Consider the following 18407-nt stretch of genomic DNA (forward strand, 5'->3'; position numbering starts at 1 on the left):
CTGAACCCAGGAGGCGGAGGTTAGGGTGAGCTGAAATCGTGCCATTGCACTCCAGCCAGCCTGGGTAACAAGAGCGAAACTCCGTCGAAAAAAAAAGAAAAAAAATCTAATCCAATTAAAAAATGGACAGAAATAGAAAAAAATTCTAAAATGTATAAGATCTGAATAGACATTTCTCAAAAGAAGACATACAAATGACAGATATATGAAAAGGTGCCCAACATCACTGATCATCAGAGAAATGCACATCAAAACTGCAATGAGATATCTCACCCCAGTTAAAATGGCTTCTATTCAAACGGCAGGCAATAATGGATGCAAGGTAGTATGTGAAGAAAAGAGAACCCTTGTACACTATTGGTGGGAATGTAAATTAGTGAAGCCACTGAGGAGAATAGTGTGGAAGTACCTCACAAACCTAAAAATAGAACTACCACGTGATCCAGCAATCCTGCTAGGTATATACGCAAAAGAAAGGAAATCAGTATATCAAAGAGATACCTGCACTCCCATGTTTATTGCACTATTCACAATGGCCAAGATTTGGAAGCAGCATAAGTATCCATGAATGGATGAATGGATGAAGAAAATGTGGCGCATGTGTACAATGGAGTACTGTTCAGCCACAAAAAAGAAGCAAAGGCAACTGGAAAAAGCCTATTTTTTTTCCAAGAAATTGTGCTGGAACAACTGGATATCCACATAGAAAATAATGTATTTAGACATCCTTTGCCTTTTATGAAAGTTAAAAACACAGACCTAAAAGCAACATGCGAAACCAAAACTCCTATAAAATAATAGAAAGTTTAAGTGAATTTGGGTTGTACAATGACTTCTTTTTAAATTTTATTTTACTTCTTTTTTTAGAGATGGAGGTCTCTGTTGCCCAGGCTGGAGTGCAGTGCTGCAATCATAGCTGACTGTAACCTTGAATTCTTGGGCTCAAGCAATCCTCCTGCCTCAGCCTCCCAAGTATCAAAGACTATAGGTGTGCACCACCACACCCAGCTAATTTTAAAAAGCTTTTAATAGAGATAGGGTCTCCCTATGTTGCTCAGGCTGGTCTTGAACTCATGGCCTCAAGCAATCCTCCACCCTCAACCTCCCAAAGTGCTGAGATTATAGGCATGAGCCACCATGCCCAGCCTGACTTTTTAGATACAATACCAAAAGCGTGATCATGAAAGGAAAAAACTGTTAAGTTGAACTTCATTAAAATTAGGAACTTCTGCTCTGCAAAAGATAATAGTAAGAGAATGAAAAGTTATGGACTAGAAAATAATATTTGCAAAGCACATATCTGATAAAGGACTGGTATCAAAAACATGCACAAAAAAAAACCTCTTAAATCTCAACAGTGAGAAAACAACCCAATTAAAAAAACGGGCAAAAGATCTAGGCAGACACCTCTTTAGAGAAGACCTATACAGCTGACAAATAAGCATATGAAAAGATGCTTAACCTCTTATGTCATTGGGGAATAGCACATTAAAACAGTGAGATTTGGGTGTGGTGGCTCACACCTGTAATCCCAGCACTTTGGAAGGCCAAGGTGGGTGGATCACTTCAGCCCAGGAGTTCCAGACCAGCCTGGCCAGTATGGCAAAACCCCATCTCTACTAAAAAAAAAAAAAAAAAAAAAAATTAGCTGGGTGTGGTGGTGCATGCCAGTAGTCCCAGCTACTTGAGAGGCTGAGGCATGAGAATTGTTTGAACCTGGGAGGCAGAGGTTGTAGTGAGCCAAGATCACACCACTTCACGCTAGCCTAGGTGACAGAGCACGACTCTGTCTCAAAAAACCCATAAATAGAAAAAACAGTGAGCTACCACTACACCCATTAGAGTGGCTAAAATCCCAAACATGGACAATATGAAATGCTAGTGAGGATGTGGAATGACGGGGACTCTGATTCAGCGCTGGTGGGAATGCAAAATGGTATCGCTACTTTGGAAAACAACTTGGCGCTCTTACAAAGCTTACGTAGTCTTACTGTCTATCTAATAGTCATGTTCCCAGATAGTTACTCAAATGAGCTGAAAACATGTCAACACAAAAACCTGCACATGAATGTTTATAGTAGCTTTATTGATAAATTGCCAAAACTTGGAGCAAACTAAAATGTCTTTCAATCAGTAGGTGGATAAACAAACTGTGGTACATCCCTACAATAGGGTATGATTAAGAGATTAAAAAGAAAGAAGCTGGCCAAGTGTGGTGGCCCACACCTGTGATCCCAGCACTTTGGGAGGCCGGGGCAGGGGGATCACAAGGTCAGGAGTTCAAGACTAGCCTGGCCAACATAGTGAAACCCTGTCCCTACTAAAAATACAAAAATTAGCCAGGCGTGGTGGCGCACGCCTGTAATCCCAGTTACTCAGGAGGCTGAGGCAGAAGACTTGCTTGAACCTGGGAGGTGGAGGTTGCAGTGAGCCATGATCACACCACTGCACTTCAACCTGGGCAACAAGACAGGGTGAGACTCCATCTCAAAAAAAAAGAAAGAAAAGAAAGAAGCTATCAAGACACGCAAAGATATGAAGGAACCTTAAATGAACATTGCTAAGTGAAAGAAGCCAGTCTGAAGAGGCTACATACTACATGATTCCAACTCTGTGACATTCTGGCAAAGGCCACACTATAGAGACAGTTAAAAATAGTGGTTGCCAGAGGTTCCAGAGAGGAAAAAGGAAAGGGAAAGAGATGAGCAGGTAGTGCACAGGGAATTTTTAGAGCAGTGAAACTGCTCTGTGTGATGCCATGACAGTAGATACATGTCATTATACATTTGTCAAAACACATAAGATGCACAGCACAGAGTGAAGCCTAATGTAAATTATGGGCTTCAGTTAATAATGTCTCAATAGTAGTTCATCAGTTCTAACAAATGTACCGCGCTAACACGAGGGAAATCTGGGGGAAACTGTGAGGGGAGGGAGGAGATATATGGGAACTCCATATTTTTTGCTCGATTTTTTCTATAAACTTAAACCTGCTCTTAAAACCAATGCCTATTAATTGTTAAAAAATATAATACCAATAATTGGCAAGGAAGTAGGGAAACTGAAATCCTCATATATTGCTGGTGGGAATGTAAAATTGTACAACCATGTTAGAAAACAGATTAACAGTTTCTTTTCTTTTCCTTTTTTTTTTTTTGAATCAAGGTCTTTCTCTGTCACTCAGGCTGAAGTGCAGTGGCATGATTACAGCTCACTGCAGCCTCAACCACCTGGACCCAAGCGATCCTCCTACCTCAGCCTCCTGACTAGCTGGGACCACAGGTGTGCACTACCATGCCCAGCTAAATTAAAAATTTTTAGTATAGACAGGGTCTCCCTATGCTGCCCAGGCTGGTCTCGAACGCCTTGGTTGAAATGATCCTACCACCTCAGCCTCCCAAAGTGCTGGGATTACCAGCACTAGCATGCTGGCATGAGCCACTGCACCCAGCTGGCAGTTTCTTAAAAGCTAAAAATAAGGTTATCATTTGACCCAACAGTTCAACTCCCAGGACTCTACTAAAACAAATGAAAACAAATCCACACAAAGACTTCCGCATGAACGTTCTAAACAGCATTATTGATGACAGCAAAATCTAGAAACAACCCAAACGTCCATCAGCTGATGAATGGATAAACAAAGGCGGCATTTCCATGCAATGGATCTACTCAGTAATAAAAGGAGTGAGGCACTGACACGTGCTACCGCATGATGAACCTCAGAAACTGTGCTAAGGAGAAGCAGCCAGACCCGGAGACTGCATGGTGTACAACCCTCCTTATATGAAGTCGTTCATACTGACAGAAAGCAATTCAATGGATTACCCAGAGCAGGAGGTGGGAGCAGGGATTAACCACAAAACAGTCTCCAGGAAATTCTGGGGGGTGATGTAAAACTAGATGGTGGTGATGGTTGCACAACTCTAAATTCATTTAAAATCACTGAGTTGTATATTTATATATGAATTTTATGATATGTAAATTATAACTCACTAAAAGTTTACAAAATATAAAAATAGGCGGGGCATGGTGGCTCACACCTGTAATCCTAGCACTTTGGGAGGCCAAGGCAGGCAGATCACAAGGTCAGGAGTTCGAGACCAGCCTGGCTAATATGGTGAAACTCTGTCTATGCTAAAAATACAGAAATTACCCGGGTGTGGTGGCACACACTTGTTGTCCCAGCTACTCAGGAGGCTGAGGCAGGAGAATTGCCTGAACCCAGGAGGCGGAGGTTGCGGTGAGCCAAGATCGCGCCATTGCACTCCAGCCTGGGTAACAAGAGCGAAACTCCATCTCAAAAATAAAATAAAATAAATTAAAAATAAGCCTCATGGAAAAGGTAAATTAAGAAAAAGACTAGCCAGAAGAGAAGGTGATGGGATGCATGTACACAAGCTGTCAGGCCCCGGTAACTGTTCTCTGTAAACCTGACTCGGAGTTTCTTGGTAACCAAAGTGAATAGAGAAGTACTGCCCACTGGAAGAGGATGCACACTTAATTTCTTAAGAAATGCTGGGCTGGGTGCCATGGCTCATGCCTGCAATCCTAGCACTTTGGGAGGCTGAGGCAGGAGGACTGCTTGAGCCCAGGGGCTCAAGACCAGCCTGGACAACATAGCAAGATCCCATCTCTACAAAAGATCCCTTCTCTACCTCAGCCTTCCAGCTACTCAGGAGGCTGAGGTATGAGGATCACTTGAGCCCAGGAGGTCAAGGCTGCAGTGAGCTGAGATGGCACCACTGTACTCCAGCCTGGGCAACAGAGTGAGACCTGTCTCAAAAAAAAGCAAAGCCATTCCTAGCCTTCAGTTTCTTCAATTTTAAGAAGGATTTCTCGGGTGTGGTCTCAACCAGACACTAGAGAAAAAATATGAATAGTGTCTTAACAGTATCCAGGCTGGGTGAGGTGGCTCATACCTGTAATCCCAGCACTTTGGGAGGGCAAGGCCAGTGGATTACCTGAGGTCAGGAGTTTGAGACCAGCCTGGCTGACATGGTGAAACCCTGTCTCTACTAAAAATACAACAATTAGCTGGGCATCAGGGCACATGCCTGCAGTCCCAGCTACTTGGGAGGCTGAGGCAGGAGAATCACTTGAACTCAGGAGGTGGAGGTTGCAGTGAGCCAAGATTGCACCACTGTACTCCAGCCTGGGCAACAGAGTGATACTCTGTCTCAAAACAAAACAAAACAAAAGAAATAATATTTTATGACAAAAGCAATAATGGGTTTCATAAAGTAGTTTCGTTTGATGTTCCTTGATAAAGGCCACAAATATGATGCCAGAACACAGCCCAGAGAAAGCATTTCTGCTGAGGCTAAGAACACACGGCCCAAGGATGTCGCTTTCTGAACACCAAACTGTATTATAATAGTTAGTGAACTGGATGGAGTACCCAGAGGCCTTTAGAAAAATCCTCCGTAAGTGTAATTTCTTCAGTAGGTTTTTAATGAGCTGGTAGTTATCATACAGGTGTTCTTCCCCAGCTAAGCAAGGCCTGGAGTGTGCCCGTGTTTCATGCTGCTAATTAAGGGCATATCCTCCTGCAGAGTGATGGGAATTTATGCGAGAGGTGGGTTCCTAAAGAATTCACATAACTCCAGACGCAAAGTAGGAGTCATATGAGTTCAAATTCTGCTTATTAAACAATACTTAAGTGTTTTGGGTTTTTTCGTTTGTTTTCTCATGTTTTTAAAAAATCATAGCTGGGCACAGTAGTTCACGCCTATAATACCAGCACTTGGGGATACTGATTTGGGAGGATCGCTTGAGTCCAGGAGTTTGAGACCAGCCAGGGCTTAGATGATAAAACTGGCAGCTTGCGAGGCCAGCCCTGCCTCCACGTGCCAGCCTTCCTCTAGCCCAGGCTGGTGACTCAGGCCAACATTTGAAGGCCCACCAGGAGAGGACTCCACCTACCATAGTGTGACCCTGTCTCTTCAAAAAATAGAAAAATTAAAAAGTTAGCTGGATGTGGTGGCATGCACCTGTAGTCCCTGCTACTCAAGAGGGTGAGGCGAGAAGATCGCTTGAGCCCAGGAGGTCGATGCTGCAGTGAGCCACGATCGCACCACTGTACTCCAGCCTGGGCGACAAAGCGAGACTCTTTCTCAAAAAAATATATAAAATCACATAATTCAAATCTGTTATCTGAGACCTGTCTTTCAGTGATCAGAGGAGCAGATAGTCCAGGTCCTTCTATGTTCTGGTTGGGCTTGTTCCCTTGTAGAAATGTCCCTCTGTGCTGGCTACAGGATATGGTTGCCGTTCGCTCCTGGCCAGCCTGGGGCACAGGTCAATGTCATGGTCCCAGCTCATGAGGAATCCGGAAGAAAAAAGATTTGTGGCTTTACACTGCTGCAATTTTTCAGTTCTTTGCTAATCCGCATTCACTTTTTGGCTTGTGTAAATTGCAGGAGAGGAGAGAAGTCACTGCTTGAAATAAGAATGGAACTATTATCAGCAAATACTTTAGGCACTTACTATACAGTTAGCCTTTCACGTGTATTAGAAAGTTCATCCTCACAGCCCTATGAGGTCTTGGGGAGGGCAAAGGTATGTAAATTGTGTCCCCGAGTCAGGCTTTGGACCAAAGCGGTACTCACACAGAGGGCCTCAAACACGTGAAAGACGCTATAAACCGGCAAGATCTGGCCCACCAGGGCGATGACATCTCTGCAGAAGAAATGAGAAAGCATAAGACACAGAGGTAGCTTTTGAGACCCAGTTTCTCCCTTCTGTTCCATGCCCCCCACCCCCCGCCAAGAAAACGCTTTGGAATAGAGGTAGTTGCCCCACACAAATGTAACTGGCACTGCTAGCCCAGAGTTTTCTGTCTCTGTGGGTCACACCTCAAACTTCAGAGAACCCCCATAATTTTGTACTGCCCTTCAGTTAGCCTCTTGTCTGTGGACAGGCGGGTTATGAAGGCCTGGAGTGGACAGAGGTTGACTCCTCAGACATGAGTTAAGTGCCTTTGCCCTCCCCAGACCTCGCCGCACTGTGAGGATGCACTTGCTAATACACGTGAAGGGCTAGCTGTATAGTAAGTGCCCAAAGTATTTGCTGATCATAGTTCCATTCTTATTTCAAGCGAAGAGCCTGGACTCTTCCTGCTTCCTTTGGGCCCAGCACTGGGCCAGGCACATGATAAATCTCTGTGGACAGGCTGGGAACCTCTGTAACATTTTCCAAAAGTCAGCATAGAAAACTGATTACCTACTCATCATTGGTAAATATGTGCCCCAGCTGATTTTTCAGGATGCTAATCAGGGTGCCCAGGACCAGGGAAATGCCAACTGGAAGAGACAAAAGGTGCAGCAATGACAGACCCCAACCCAGGGAGCACCCTGCTCAGATCAGCAAAGGGCGGACCGCTTTGTCAGTGCAAGTCAGCCCAGCCCTCTGCAATTAGGTGCCTTTTGTCATGGGCCCTGATGTCCCCTGCATCTGAGGCATTCATTTGGGCTAGACACTTAGTCTGGTAGGAAGGGCAGTGTGGAAGATGCTTTCACTTCGCTGGTTCTCAGAGTGGGGGGCACACTGGCCCAGCAGCATCCACATCACCTGGGAACTTGTTAGAAACGCAGATTCTCAGACCCTGCCTCCCATCTACTGAATCAAAGCCTGCTGGAGAGGCCCAGCAATCTGTGACCAGCCCTCTTGGGGATTCCGGCACAGGCTACAGTCTGAGAACCACTGCTTTCTACAGGGAAGCCGGTGTGAGCCTTCAGTCTAAGAAAGCACAGCCATAATGTCGGAGGACACGAGTGGCTCCTTCTCAAGGGAGGGTGGGCAGCTGCCGAGCTCATGAGGGTGCTGGGAGGGCCGGGCTTGCAGAAAGACTCTGGACAGCCTGAAGAGTGCTGGACAAGAAGGGTCTTCAAAGAGTCAGGCTTTTCTCTAAGGTGAGTGGTAGAAGCCAGCTATCTCCAGAAGAGTCCCAGAATCATAGCAGCAGGAAGGCGTGAGTGGGGGTGGGGACAAGGTGGTGGGAGGAACACTTGCTGCTCAGGGAGGGGCAGCTGTCAGCTTATCAGCAGAGGCTGGCCTGGGTCAGATGGCAGGTCCAGCAGGCTTGGAAGATAAACCTGGCAGCTCCCAAGGCCAGCCCTTCCTCCACCGTGCCAGCGTTCCTCTGGCCCAGGCTGGTGACTCAGGCCCATGTTCGAAGGCCCACCAGGAGAGGACTCCACCTACCTATGAGAAGCACACCTGAGACAGCCGAGCGTTTGGCCTGCACAGTGTCTGCAGCCCCCAGAGCCATCCCTACTCGGACACACACCCCGATGCTGAGCCCCAAGGGAATCTGGGATCAACGATAAGAAAGCACTGTCAGTGGGGCCGCCCTGTAACCCCTGCAGTCCTGAGCCAGCCTAGGCCAAAAGGGATGGGGGTGGGAAGGTGGAGCAGATCTCAGGCCTGCAGCCTAAGAGGCGTGTGGCATTCTTGCTGCTGACAATGAGGCAGGGAGGGCTGGGGCTGGGAGAAGGGTGGGGGGACCCCCCAAGAGCCAGCCAGTCCCACCACCATCTGTGCCATCAGAGGCAGCACAGGCAGGTGGGCCTTGCAACCGGTATCACTGTGTGGTCAAAATCCAATGAGAAACAGATTTTGAAGAGGTGACTATGGTCTTAAGAATACCTGAAAAGCTCCCTGTAAGAAAAAAGAGAGTTCAGCAACAAACATTGGTAAAAATGGTTTTGTAATGTAGATTTTTGTGAATCCTTTGTTTAAACGTGGGGTCTAGGACAGCATGCCCCCAGGACGCTGGCAGATGCCAACTGGGCGGCATGAGGAAGATGATGGTGTGTCTCTGTGGGGAGTGAGTGGCGGGGGCTATGGTGGCGGAGAGCCCCTGGTCCTGCTGGGGATGCTGTCACCCAACTCTGGCCGACTGCAGTGTGCAGGAACGTGGGTCTGCTGCTCAATGGAATGTGCATTTCTTAAGAAAATCCCAAAATAAGATTGTGGTGTGAAATCTCCCAATTTAAAAATAATGCTAATTAATTTAAAAAATTCCCACATCTGTGAGTGAAATACCACCCTTGGTGGACAGGTTGAGGGCACCCGTGTGTTGGCCCTGGCATAAGCTGAGCAGGGCCTGGACCTGGTGGGCACGAGAGGTCCAGGACGGTCCCTTGGGAGACGGAGACAGCCTCAGGTGACAGCGGCCCCCTGATGACACCTCCAGCCGTCAGGTGGGGGATGTGGGGAAGGCACCCCTGCAGGAGCCTTACTTACCATGTAGGTCACTGTGGCCACCTCATAGATGACAGCCTGGGCGGAGAGATCCTCCATGCTGAGCAGGCCTGGAGGAGAGGCTCGCTGTGAGCCCAGCCTGCAGCCCCAGACACCCAGACCCTGCACTGACAGGACGCTGCTCTGTTTTGGGAACTCAGGCAAAATTTTTTTTTCTCCTTGAGACAGGGTCTCACCCTGTCGCTCAAACCGGAGTGCAGTGACACACATATAGCTCACTGCAACCTCCACCTCCTGGCTTAGGTGATCCTCCCACCTCAGGCTCCCAAGTAGCTAGGACTACAGGTGGTGCCACCACACCAGTTAATTTTTGTAGTTTTTGTAGAAACCGGGTTTCGCCATGTTGGCCAGGCTGGTCTCAAACTCCTGGCTTCAAGTGATCCGCCTGCCTCAGCCTTTCAAAGTGCTGGGATTACAGATGTGAACCACCACGGCCGGCTGATTTTGAAGGGCAGATTGGTAACAATAACAACAAAAAGACATTCCTTCCAGCCTTCGACCTATTAAGAAAATTCTGCCCAGTACCCCAGAGGCCCCTGCAGGCTTTCACGTGTGGTTTGTCTTTCCAGATGAACTCAGGGTGGCAGCGTGAGCGAGGGGACAGAAAAAGGGGCCAGGATCCAGCAACCCAAGTTCAGTTCTCTGCCCTGCCACCGATTCCTGTTTGTGGAGTTCCTCTGTTCCCGGGGCCCCATTTTCTCATCTGTTAATGCAGGGCGAGGGTCTGATATTCAGGCTGCCTCGAGTCCTCACTTCACCAAGTGCTCTAATGAGCACACACAAGACAGCAGGTAGGAGCCTCACACTTGCCAGCCCAGGCCTCTGTTCACATCCACAAACCAGCTCATTCGATCTCTCAGTTCTCCGTGCCTCAGCCACCTCCCACAGGCACCTGCTCCGCCCGGCCCATGCTGGGATTCAGGCACAAAAGGCCCAGGCCTGCCTCCTGGACGCTCACAGCCTAGTGGGAAGGCAGACCAGCAATAGACTGACCACCCTACTGGGCGGTGGTGCTCTCTGGGTCCATGCCTGGGGGTCTGGCCAGTGGAATCAGACGGGGGCTGGTGAGTTGCAATCCTGGGGAGGGGGCTTCTGGGCTGGGTGAGCCACCCACATGGCATTGTGCCCTCTCTGCTCTTCCACGTACCCATGAGGAAGCTCCCGACCTCGTAGGCCCACCACTCAATGCAGGTCATGAGCATGCTGGGGACAGCCAGGGAGAAAAAGGGGCCCCAGTCCTGCAGGCACTGGCTGGACCAACCTGGAACAGAGACCCCCTGAGCTGGCAGCCCGCCCAGCTTGCCCACCTGCTTCCTGCTCCCCACTGCCGGGAGGCCCCTAAACACCTTTGGCTCTTCCTGCTCTGGGGCTTAGCAGGCCCAGGTGCTGGGTAATTTGCAGAGGGAATGGGGATGGTCTAGCGCTGGTACTGGGCCCATGGAGGAGGAGCATGCAGGAACAGGATACCAGGCTCACCTGGCCGGTTCACAGGTGACCCAGTCAGCCCAGGGATGGGTGTTGGTTCCCACTTCACCCTCAACACTGTGGGATCTTGGGCAACTACCCGCCACTCTGCAGGCTCTGTTCCCATCTGAAAACCCCAGGCCTTAGCTCTGCCCTGCCTCCCCCGGGGGTTTTCAGAGGCAGCTTGATATCAAGGATGCTGAAGGCAAACACACTGCAGGTGCCTCAGAGGCTTGAAAGGGTCCCTGCCCCCAGGTGAGGCCCCACAGTCCCGCAGAGCTGTTCCCGAAATGCCTGGCAAGGGGAGGTCCTCTTTGTATGGGATTGGCTCTCAAGAGGCAGAACAGCACAGGCAGGCCCCAACATGCCTGGTGTTTCAGCAACTGACTTAATCTCTGTCTGTCATAATCTCCTCTTTGTAAGATGGGGTTAGTGAGGTGTGGTGAGGCTTAAATGAAGTCAGGAATATCAGGCGCCCTACACGCTGCTGACGCCTGGTATTCCGTGCCTGTCACTGCTCTCTCTGCCATCCTGAGAGCAGGGGCTAGGCAAGAAAGCTCCCTGGGCCAGGCTTCTGTGATGGACCCATCAGGGCTCTGCAGTGTGACACCTTGGATGAAGGGACCCTGGGCCCTTGTAGCTGGGGAAGCAAAGGGGAAGGAGGGGGGCCATGCAGGGTCCTGCATCTTCTGCCTGCTGACCACCCTGCCTGGGGCAGCACCGCCACTGGCCTGCTCAGCCTCCCAGAGCAGACCAGGCCTCCCACCTGCCCATGTCTCCAGGTGCAGCTTCTTCAGTATGATGTAGAGAAGGAGGAAGACGGTCTGTGCGAACTGGGAGATGATGTTGGCATAGGCAGAGCCTCTGGGAAAGGAGGGAGAGCAGGGCTAGGACTGATGCCAACTCTCTGCCACCCACTGATGCCATTCTCTGGGACTGATGCCACTTGCTGCCTGAGGGAGAGATGGCTCTGGCAGCCAGCCCACGTGGGGCAGGCATGGCTCTGCTCTACACCCATCCTGGGATCGGACGCAGCCAGGCCCCACAGGCACCTCTGGCCATGGTGGCTCTACCCAGGCAGCCATGACTACAGCGTCCTGGGGCCACTGCCAGTGCCCACTTTGCCTCTCCTGGTGGGCTGGGGCAGGAGTGGGGAGTAGCTGTCTTCTCACCCAATCAGGCCTCAAACTGAGGTCCCCAAGGGACCATCAGGCCCCTCCAACTCCCCATAACCCCCCACTTCAGGACAGCACAGGCAGGGCCAGGATGGTAACTGACCTGTCTCTACCAGGGGTGGGGAGCTTGGTGGGCAGTGCCCCCTGATCAGGCCCCACCAGCCCCTGAGCTCACCTGATCCCCAGCTCCAGCACAGAGACCAGGGCGTAGTTGCCTATACCGTTGACACAGTTGCCCACCACACCACTAAGGACTTGGGGCCATGTGATCTTCTGAAAGAAATCAAAACTGGCCCTGCTAAGGTGAGAGTGGGATGCATGACAGGTGGACAGACCCAGGGTGTGGAATGGGGACTCCCTCTCCTGCCCCTTCAGACATCCTCGTCTGGGAATTGGAAGAGGCTGGGACGCACAGCCTCTCACCCGCCTCTGTGCGGAGGTCAGGACATGGCGTGGTGGGCTGGAAGTGACCCTTTCCGGAGCTGGTTCACAGAAGGTGGAGAGAAGGGGAAAGCCCCAGGCCCCTCCCACTGGAATAGGGCAGTGTGCTGGCAGAAGGGCCGCCCCCATGCCAAAAACCTGTACCTGATTTTGCAAATATTTTGCCAGCAGATTGTAAAGAAAAATCACCTGTATGAAAAGCAAACCCAAACAAATCAGTAACAACGACCCAAATCCACCAAATGACCATTAACCAACATTCCTTTCCAGGACATGGTACCCTAGATTGGGCCAATTACTTATCAAAGTACATCTGGGACCCCTCAGGTACGGCCAAAGCCCACCTGACCACCTGGACTCGTGCTCTGACCCGGCCTATGGGAGAGGCCCCTCAGGACTCCCTTCTGCCACAGGGGAGATGAGCAGGCGTGTTTTGGCTCTGAGAGGACCCTTTGCACACTTGCTCATGGTGCACAGTGCCTGGTAGGCTTTCTGGCTGCTAAGCTAGGTCTCCATCAGCTTTGGAAGGTGAGATGACCCAAGAGGATTTGAAGGAGTGATCTGGAGTGGAGAATGGCAGGTGCTCAGCCATGCTGACTGAGATAAGCCTATGCTGAGCAAGTTCAAGACCCTACGGGGCGGTGGGGGAGAAGGGGCACGCCCTTCTCTGGCTGGGGAGGACCACAGGGGAGTGTGCGTGGCAGTGTGTGTGTTGGGGGCACTGTCCCTGCCCTTTCTCTCCTCTCTGAAGGAGTATAGAGTGGGCATCAACTGAAACCTAGCCCAGGGCCCACGCCTTCCTTGTCCCATTCCTCCCCTTAGCCCTCCACTTATTTTCAGCATTGTGTACTGATTAAGAGTACAGAGCTGGAATGGACTGGGTTCAGTTCCTGGCTCTGCCTCTTCTGAGATGTGTGATCTTGGGTAAGTCACTTAACCTCACTGAGTTTGTTTCCTCCTCTCTTATTTGTAACCTCACTGAGTTTATTTCCTCACTATTATTATGGGGCTAATAAGAGTGTGTGTGTACTTAAAATACACTTAATATTTTACATACATAAATATTGCAAAGTTAATATTGCAAAGTGCTTACAAAACAATATATGGGACATCTGAGCATTCCAGGTGTTAGCTGAGCACTATGTAAGTCAGTATTATTAGCAATTAACATCTGCAGCTGCATTTTATGGAAGGACCTTGGCTTATTTGATAAAGATGACGCCACAGTGATATCTATAGGGCATTTCCCCCTGACCCAGCGCCAATAGTCCTTATTGACAAGATGCCACCACCTTGGTCTGAATAGCCAAAGTATGGTTTGTATGGAAGACTCAGAGAAGAGCAGCCCTATAAGGTGGTTTCCATGATCTGGAAGAAATCTGTAACCAGCTAGGCCCCAAAGAGGTCATGGCACTGGCCTGGCAGAGAGGTGGGTGTGGCTGGGTCTACCAGGACTGCACGCTGTTGGGGCACCCCACCTTCAACTCTGACCTCTTCCCTGCCCAGCTCCCTGGCCCACAACTCTGCCCCTGGCACCCTGGAGTCTACAGTGTCAAAAGGTGAGCTCAGCCTGGTAGGACCGGACAGCACACAGAACTGCCAGTCCCAGCAGGCATCGCTAAGCTCCCAGTCAAACAGTGAAGCACTGGGCTGTGGAAGAGACATACAGATCACCGTGTTACGGGACAGACAGACACTGACCCAGACAGATGCACTGTTGATTCATTTAGTAATTAACAAATTAATGCAGAAAGGAGAGAATATGCAATAAATGCTTTTCAAAAAAATTTAAGTTCGTTGAATTAATGACTTAAATGTAAAAATAGAAACCCTGGAAGGGTCCAAAAATATATAAGCAAATGTGTATATAATCTTGCCGTGAGTTAAGTCTTTTAAGCTCGTTAAAGACATAAGGAAAAGGACTTACATACACATTCAAAATTCTTTAAATCAGAAACATAAACAGAATAAAAGGCAAATGATTATTCTTTAATAAGAATTATAATACTTAGAAAAAGACTAACCCACTAAAATAGGCAAAGAGCTATTCACAGAATAAACACATGAGAAAATGTTCAACTTCATTATCAATAAAAGAAATGCAGTCCGGGCACAGTGGCTCACGCCTGTAATCCCAGCACTTTGGGAGGCTGAGGCAGGTGGATCACAAAATCAAGAGATCAAGACCATCCTGGCCAACATGGTGAAACCCTGTCTCTACTAAAAAATACAAAAATTAGCTGGGCGTGGTGGCATGAGCCTGTAGTCCCAGCTACTCGGGAGGCTGAGGCAGGAAAATTGCTTGAACCCAGGAGGCAAAGATTGCAGTGACCCAAGGTTGCACCACTGCACTCCAGCCTGGCGCCTGGTGACAGAGCAAGACTCTGTCTCAAAAAAAAAAAAAAAAGAAAGAAAGAAAGAAATGCGGGCCAGGAGCAGTGGCTTACACCCGTAATCCCAACACTCTGGGACACCAGCCCGACCAAAATGGTGAAACCCCGTCTCTACTAAAAATACAAAAATTAGCCAAGCATGGTGGTGTGCACCTGTAATCCCAGCTACTCAGGAAGCTGAGGCAGGAGAATCGCTTGAACTAGGAGGCAGAGGTTTGCAGTGAGCCAAGACCGTGCTACCTCACTCCAGCCTGGGCAACAGAGCAAGACTCCATCTCAAAACAAAGAAAGAAAGAGAGAGAGAGAGAAAGGAAGGAAGGAAGGAAGGAAGGAAGGCAGGCAGGCACATTTAAACTATTTCTAATAGGAAGAACTCTTAATAATAATGTATGCTAATGAAGTTTTTACTGGCTGGGGTAGAAACTGGTACAGTTTGGCAATATGTCTCAAAAGCCATTCACTGAGCAATTCCACTTCCAGTAATGCATGTTTATAACTGATAATTTCCTTGGAAATCATTACGGATGATGCAAAAAGATTTTTCTTTAAGATTATTGCAAATCTTATTTATAATATTTTGTATTATAAGTAGGGATTGGTTAATAAATTATGGCATAACTATGGGTACCAGATAACCTTTGGAATTGATATTGCAGAAGGCTATTTCATCATATAAAGTAACTAATGATATGTTTTAAAGGGGAAAAGCATATTATAATACAATATACACATATTGATCCCATTTCAAATTGTGTGTATGTGCATGTTTGAATACACACAACCATGAATAGAAATAATCCGGCTGTTTTGCCAGTGCCCCAGCATGGCAGTTCTCAGTACGGAGTATATGGGACTGGATGCCCCTTTAGTTGGTGTTTGGAGCTCTGGGAAGGCAGGGTCTCCCATTCAGCTGATTGAAGGGAGGACTGAAGCAGGGAACCAGAATGGGAGATTCCCAGGCAGAAAAGTGCCACGAATCTCAATGCCCCCACAAAAAAAAACAGCATATGGAAGCACTGAAGATTGAGCATTTCACAGCAAGCACAGCTGAACTTGGGAAGGTCCAGCTCTGTGGGGGAGGGGCATCCACCAAAGGAAAACTAAGAAACAGAAAAAACTTCATCACCAACAAGCTGGATGTCCACTCAGAGACCCAATCTGAAAGTCAGCAATTACAAAGACGACGGGTGGGTAAATCCACAAAGATGGGAAGAAACCAGTGCAAAAAGGCTGAAAATACCTGAAATCAGAACGTCTCTCCTCCTACAGGGGATTGCAGCTCCTCATCAGCAACGGAACAAGGCCTGATGGAGAATGAATGTGATGAATTGACAGAATCAGGCTTCAGAAGGTGGATAATAAGAAACTTCTGTGAGCTAAAAGAACATGTTCTAACCCAATGCAAAGAAACTAAGAACCTTGAAAAAAGGTTTGACTAAATGCTAAAGAGAATAGACAATTTAGAGAGGAATATAAGTGAATTAATGGAGCTGAAACACACACTAGGAGAACTTCGCAAGGTATGCACAAGTTTTAACAGTCGAATTGATCAAGCAGAAGAAAGAATATCAGAGGTCGAAGACCAACTTATAAAATAAAACGAGAAGACAAGATTATAGAAAAAAAGATAAAAAGGAATGAGCAAAGTCTTCAAGAAATATGGGACTATGTGAAAAGACCTAATCTACGTTTGATAGGTGTACCTGAATGTGACGAAGAGAATGAATCCAAGCTGGAAAATATTCTTCAGGATATTATCCAGAAAAACTTTCCCAACCTAGCAAGGCAGGAAAATACTCAATTCCAAGTAATACAGAGAACACCACAAAGCACGTAATCATTAGATTCACCTTGTTGAAATGAAGGAGAAAATACTAACGGCAGCCAGAGAAAAACGTCAGGTTACCCACAAAGGGAAGCCTATCAGACTCACGGCAGATCTGTCAGCAGAAACCCTACAAGCCAGAAGAGTGGGGTCCAATATTCAACATCCTTAAAGAAAAGAACTTTCAACCCAGAATTTCATATCCAGCCAAACTAAGCTTCATAAGTGAAGGAAAAATAATTTTTTTTTGTGAAAAAGCAAGTACTCAGAGATTTCATCACCCCCAGGCCTGCTTTACAAGAGCTTCTGAAAGAAACACTACACATAGAAAGGAACAACCAGTATCAGCCATTCCAAAAATATACCAAAAGGTAAAGAGCATCAACATAATGAAGAATTTACATCAACTAATGGGCAAAACAGCCAGCTAGCATCAAATGGCAGTATTAAACTCATGTATACCAATATCAATCCCAAATTTAAATGGACTAAATGCCCCAATCAAAAGACACAGACAGGCAAATTGGATCAAAAGCCAAAACCCATCGGTGTGCTGCATCCAGACCCATCTCACATGCAAGGATACACAAAGACGCAAAACAAAGGGATGGAGGAAGATTTACCAACCAAATGGAGAGAAAAAAAAAAAGCAGGAGTTGCAATTTTCATCTCTGATAAAATAGACTTTAAAGCAACAAAGACCAAAAGAGACAAAGAAGGACATTACATAATGGCAAAAGGATCAATGCAACAAGAAGAGCTAACGATCCTAAATATATACGCACCGAATACAGGAGCACCCAGATACATAAGGCAAGTTCTTAATGACTTACACAGAGACTTACACTCCCACATAATAGTAGTGGAAGACTTTAACATCACATTGTCAATATCAGACAGAACAATGAGACAGAAAATTAACAAGGATATCCAGGACTTGAACTCAGACCTGAAATAAGTAAACTTAATAAACATTTACAGAACTCTTCACCCCAAATCCACAAAACATACATTTTTTCTCAGTATCACATCACACCTATTTTAAAAGTGACCACAAAATTGGAAGTAAATCACTCCTCAGTAATTGCATAGCATTTCACAGGTTTAAATGAAATATTGGTTGGCTGCTTGTTTGTTATTTTCCTCCCTTATTCCTTCCTGTCTCCATTGTTAAGCACATTTATTGGCATAAAAGAGGTTTTTAATTCCCATTTTTAGACTGCATCCTAGCCTGGGCAATAGAGCAAGATTCTCGTTCTCTCTCCCTTTCTCTTTCTTTCTCTCTTTTATTCTTTTTTTTCTTTCTCTTTTTCTTCCTTCTTTTCTTTCTTTTTCTTCCTTTCAAAAAAAAAATAATAATAATAATCCTGGAGGCCCAAGTGTGGTGGGCCTTTACAGCACTTTGGGAGACTGAGGTGGCAGATCACCCAAGGTCAGGAGTTCAAGACCAGCCTGGCCAACATGAAGAAACTCCATCTCTACTAAAAATACAAAAATTAGTCAGGTGTGTTGGTGCATGCCTGTAATCTCAGCTACTTGGGAGGCTAAGGCAGAATAGCTGGAACCCAGGAGGCAGAGGTTGCAGTGAGCCAAGATCGTGCCACTGCCCTCCAGCCTGGGTGACAAAGCGAGACTCCGTCTAGAAAAAAAAAAAAAAAGAAAAATCCTGGAGAGAGATAATAACATATGTTGTCTCTGGGTGGTAGAATTATAGGTGATTTGAATTCTTTCTGCCTCATGCTTTTCATATTTTCTCCATTAAACATTTTCAAATCAGAAAAACATGTTATACTATTTTTTTAAAATTCAGTTTGCACCAACTGCAAAGGGAACTTCTCTTCTGTC

At 47.2% G+C, this 18407-nt stretch overlaps 2 protein-coding genes across 20 annotated transcripts in view; one reads left to right on the forward strand and one right to left on the reverse strand.

The window, feature by feature from the left end:
* ALDH3A2 (aldehyde dehydrogenase 3 family member A2) overlaps window positions 1-18407 on the forward strand; it is a 178016-nt gene that overhangs the window by 150123 nt on the left and 9486 nt on the right. The gene's annotated exons all lie outside the window — the stretch shown is intronic.
* SLC47A2 (solute carrier family 47 member 2) overlaps window positions 1-18407 on the reverse strand; it is a 34061-nt gene that overhangs the window by 11604 nt on the left and 4050 nt on the right. Inside the window, exons 6-14 of the mRNA XM_078373186.1 lie at window positions 12489-12533; window position 12375; window positions 12079-12283; window positions 11495-11592; window positions 10412-10525; window positions 9247-9314; window positions 8203-8311; window positions 7226-7301; window positions 6609-6678 (exon numbers count right to left, since the gene is read on the reverse strand). Coding sequence (XP_078229312.1) covers window positions 6609-6678; window positions 7226-7301; window positions 8203-8311; window positions 9247-9314; window positions 10412-10525; window positions 11495-11592; window positions 12079-12283; window position 12375; window positions 12489-12533 — 786 coding nt within the window. The remainder of the gene's footprint in view (window positions 1-6608; window positions 6679-7225; window positions 7302-8202; window positions 8312-9246; window positions 9315-10411; window positions 10526-11494; window positions 11593-12078; window positions 12284-12374; window positions 12376-12488; window positions 12534-18407) is intronic.

This window comes from Callithrix jacchus, chromosome 5 (assembly GCF_049354715.1).
Source record: "Callithrix jacchus isolate 240 chromosome 5, calJac240_pri, whole genome shotgun sequence".
NCBI lineage: Eukaryota > Metazoa > Chordata > Mammalia > Primates > Cebidae > Callithrix > Callithrix jacchus.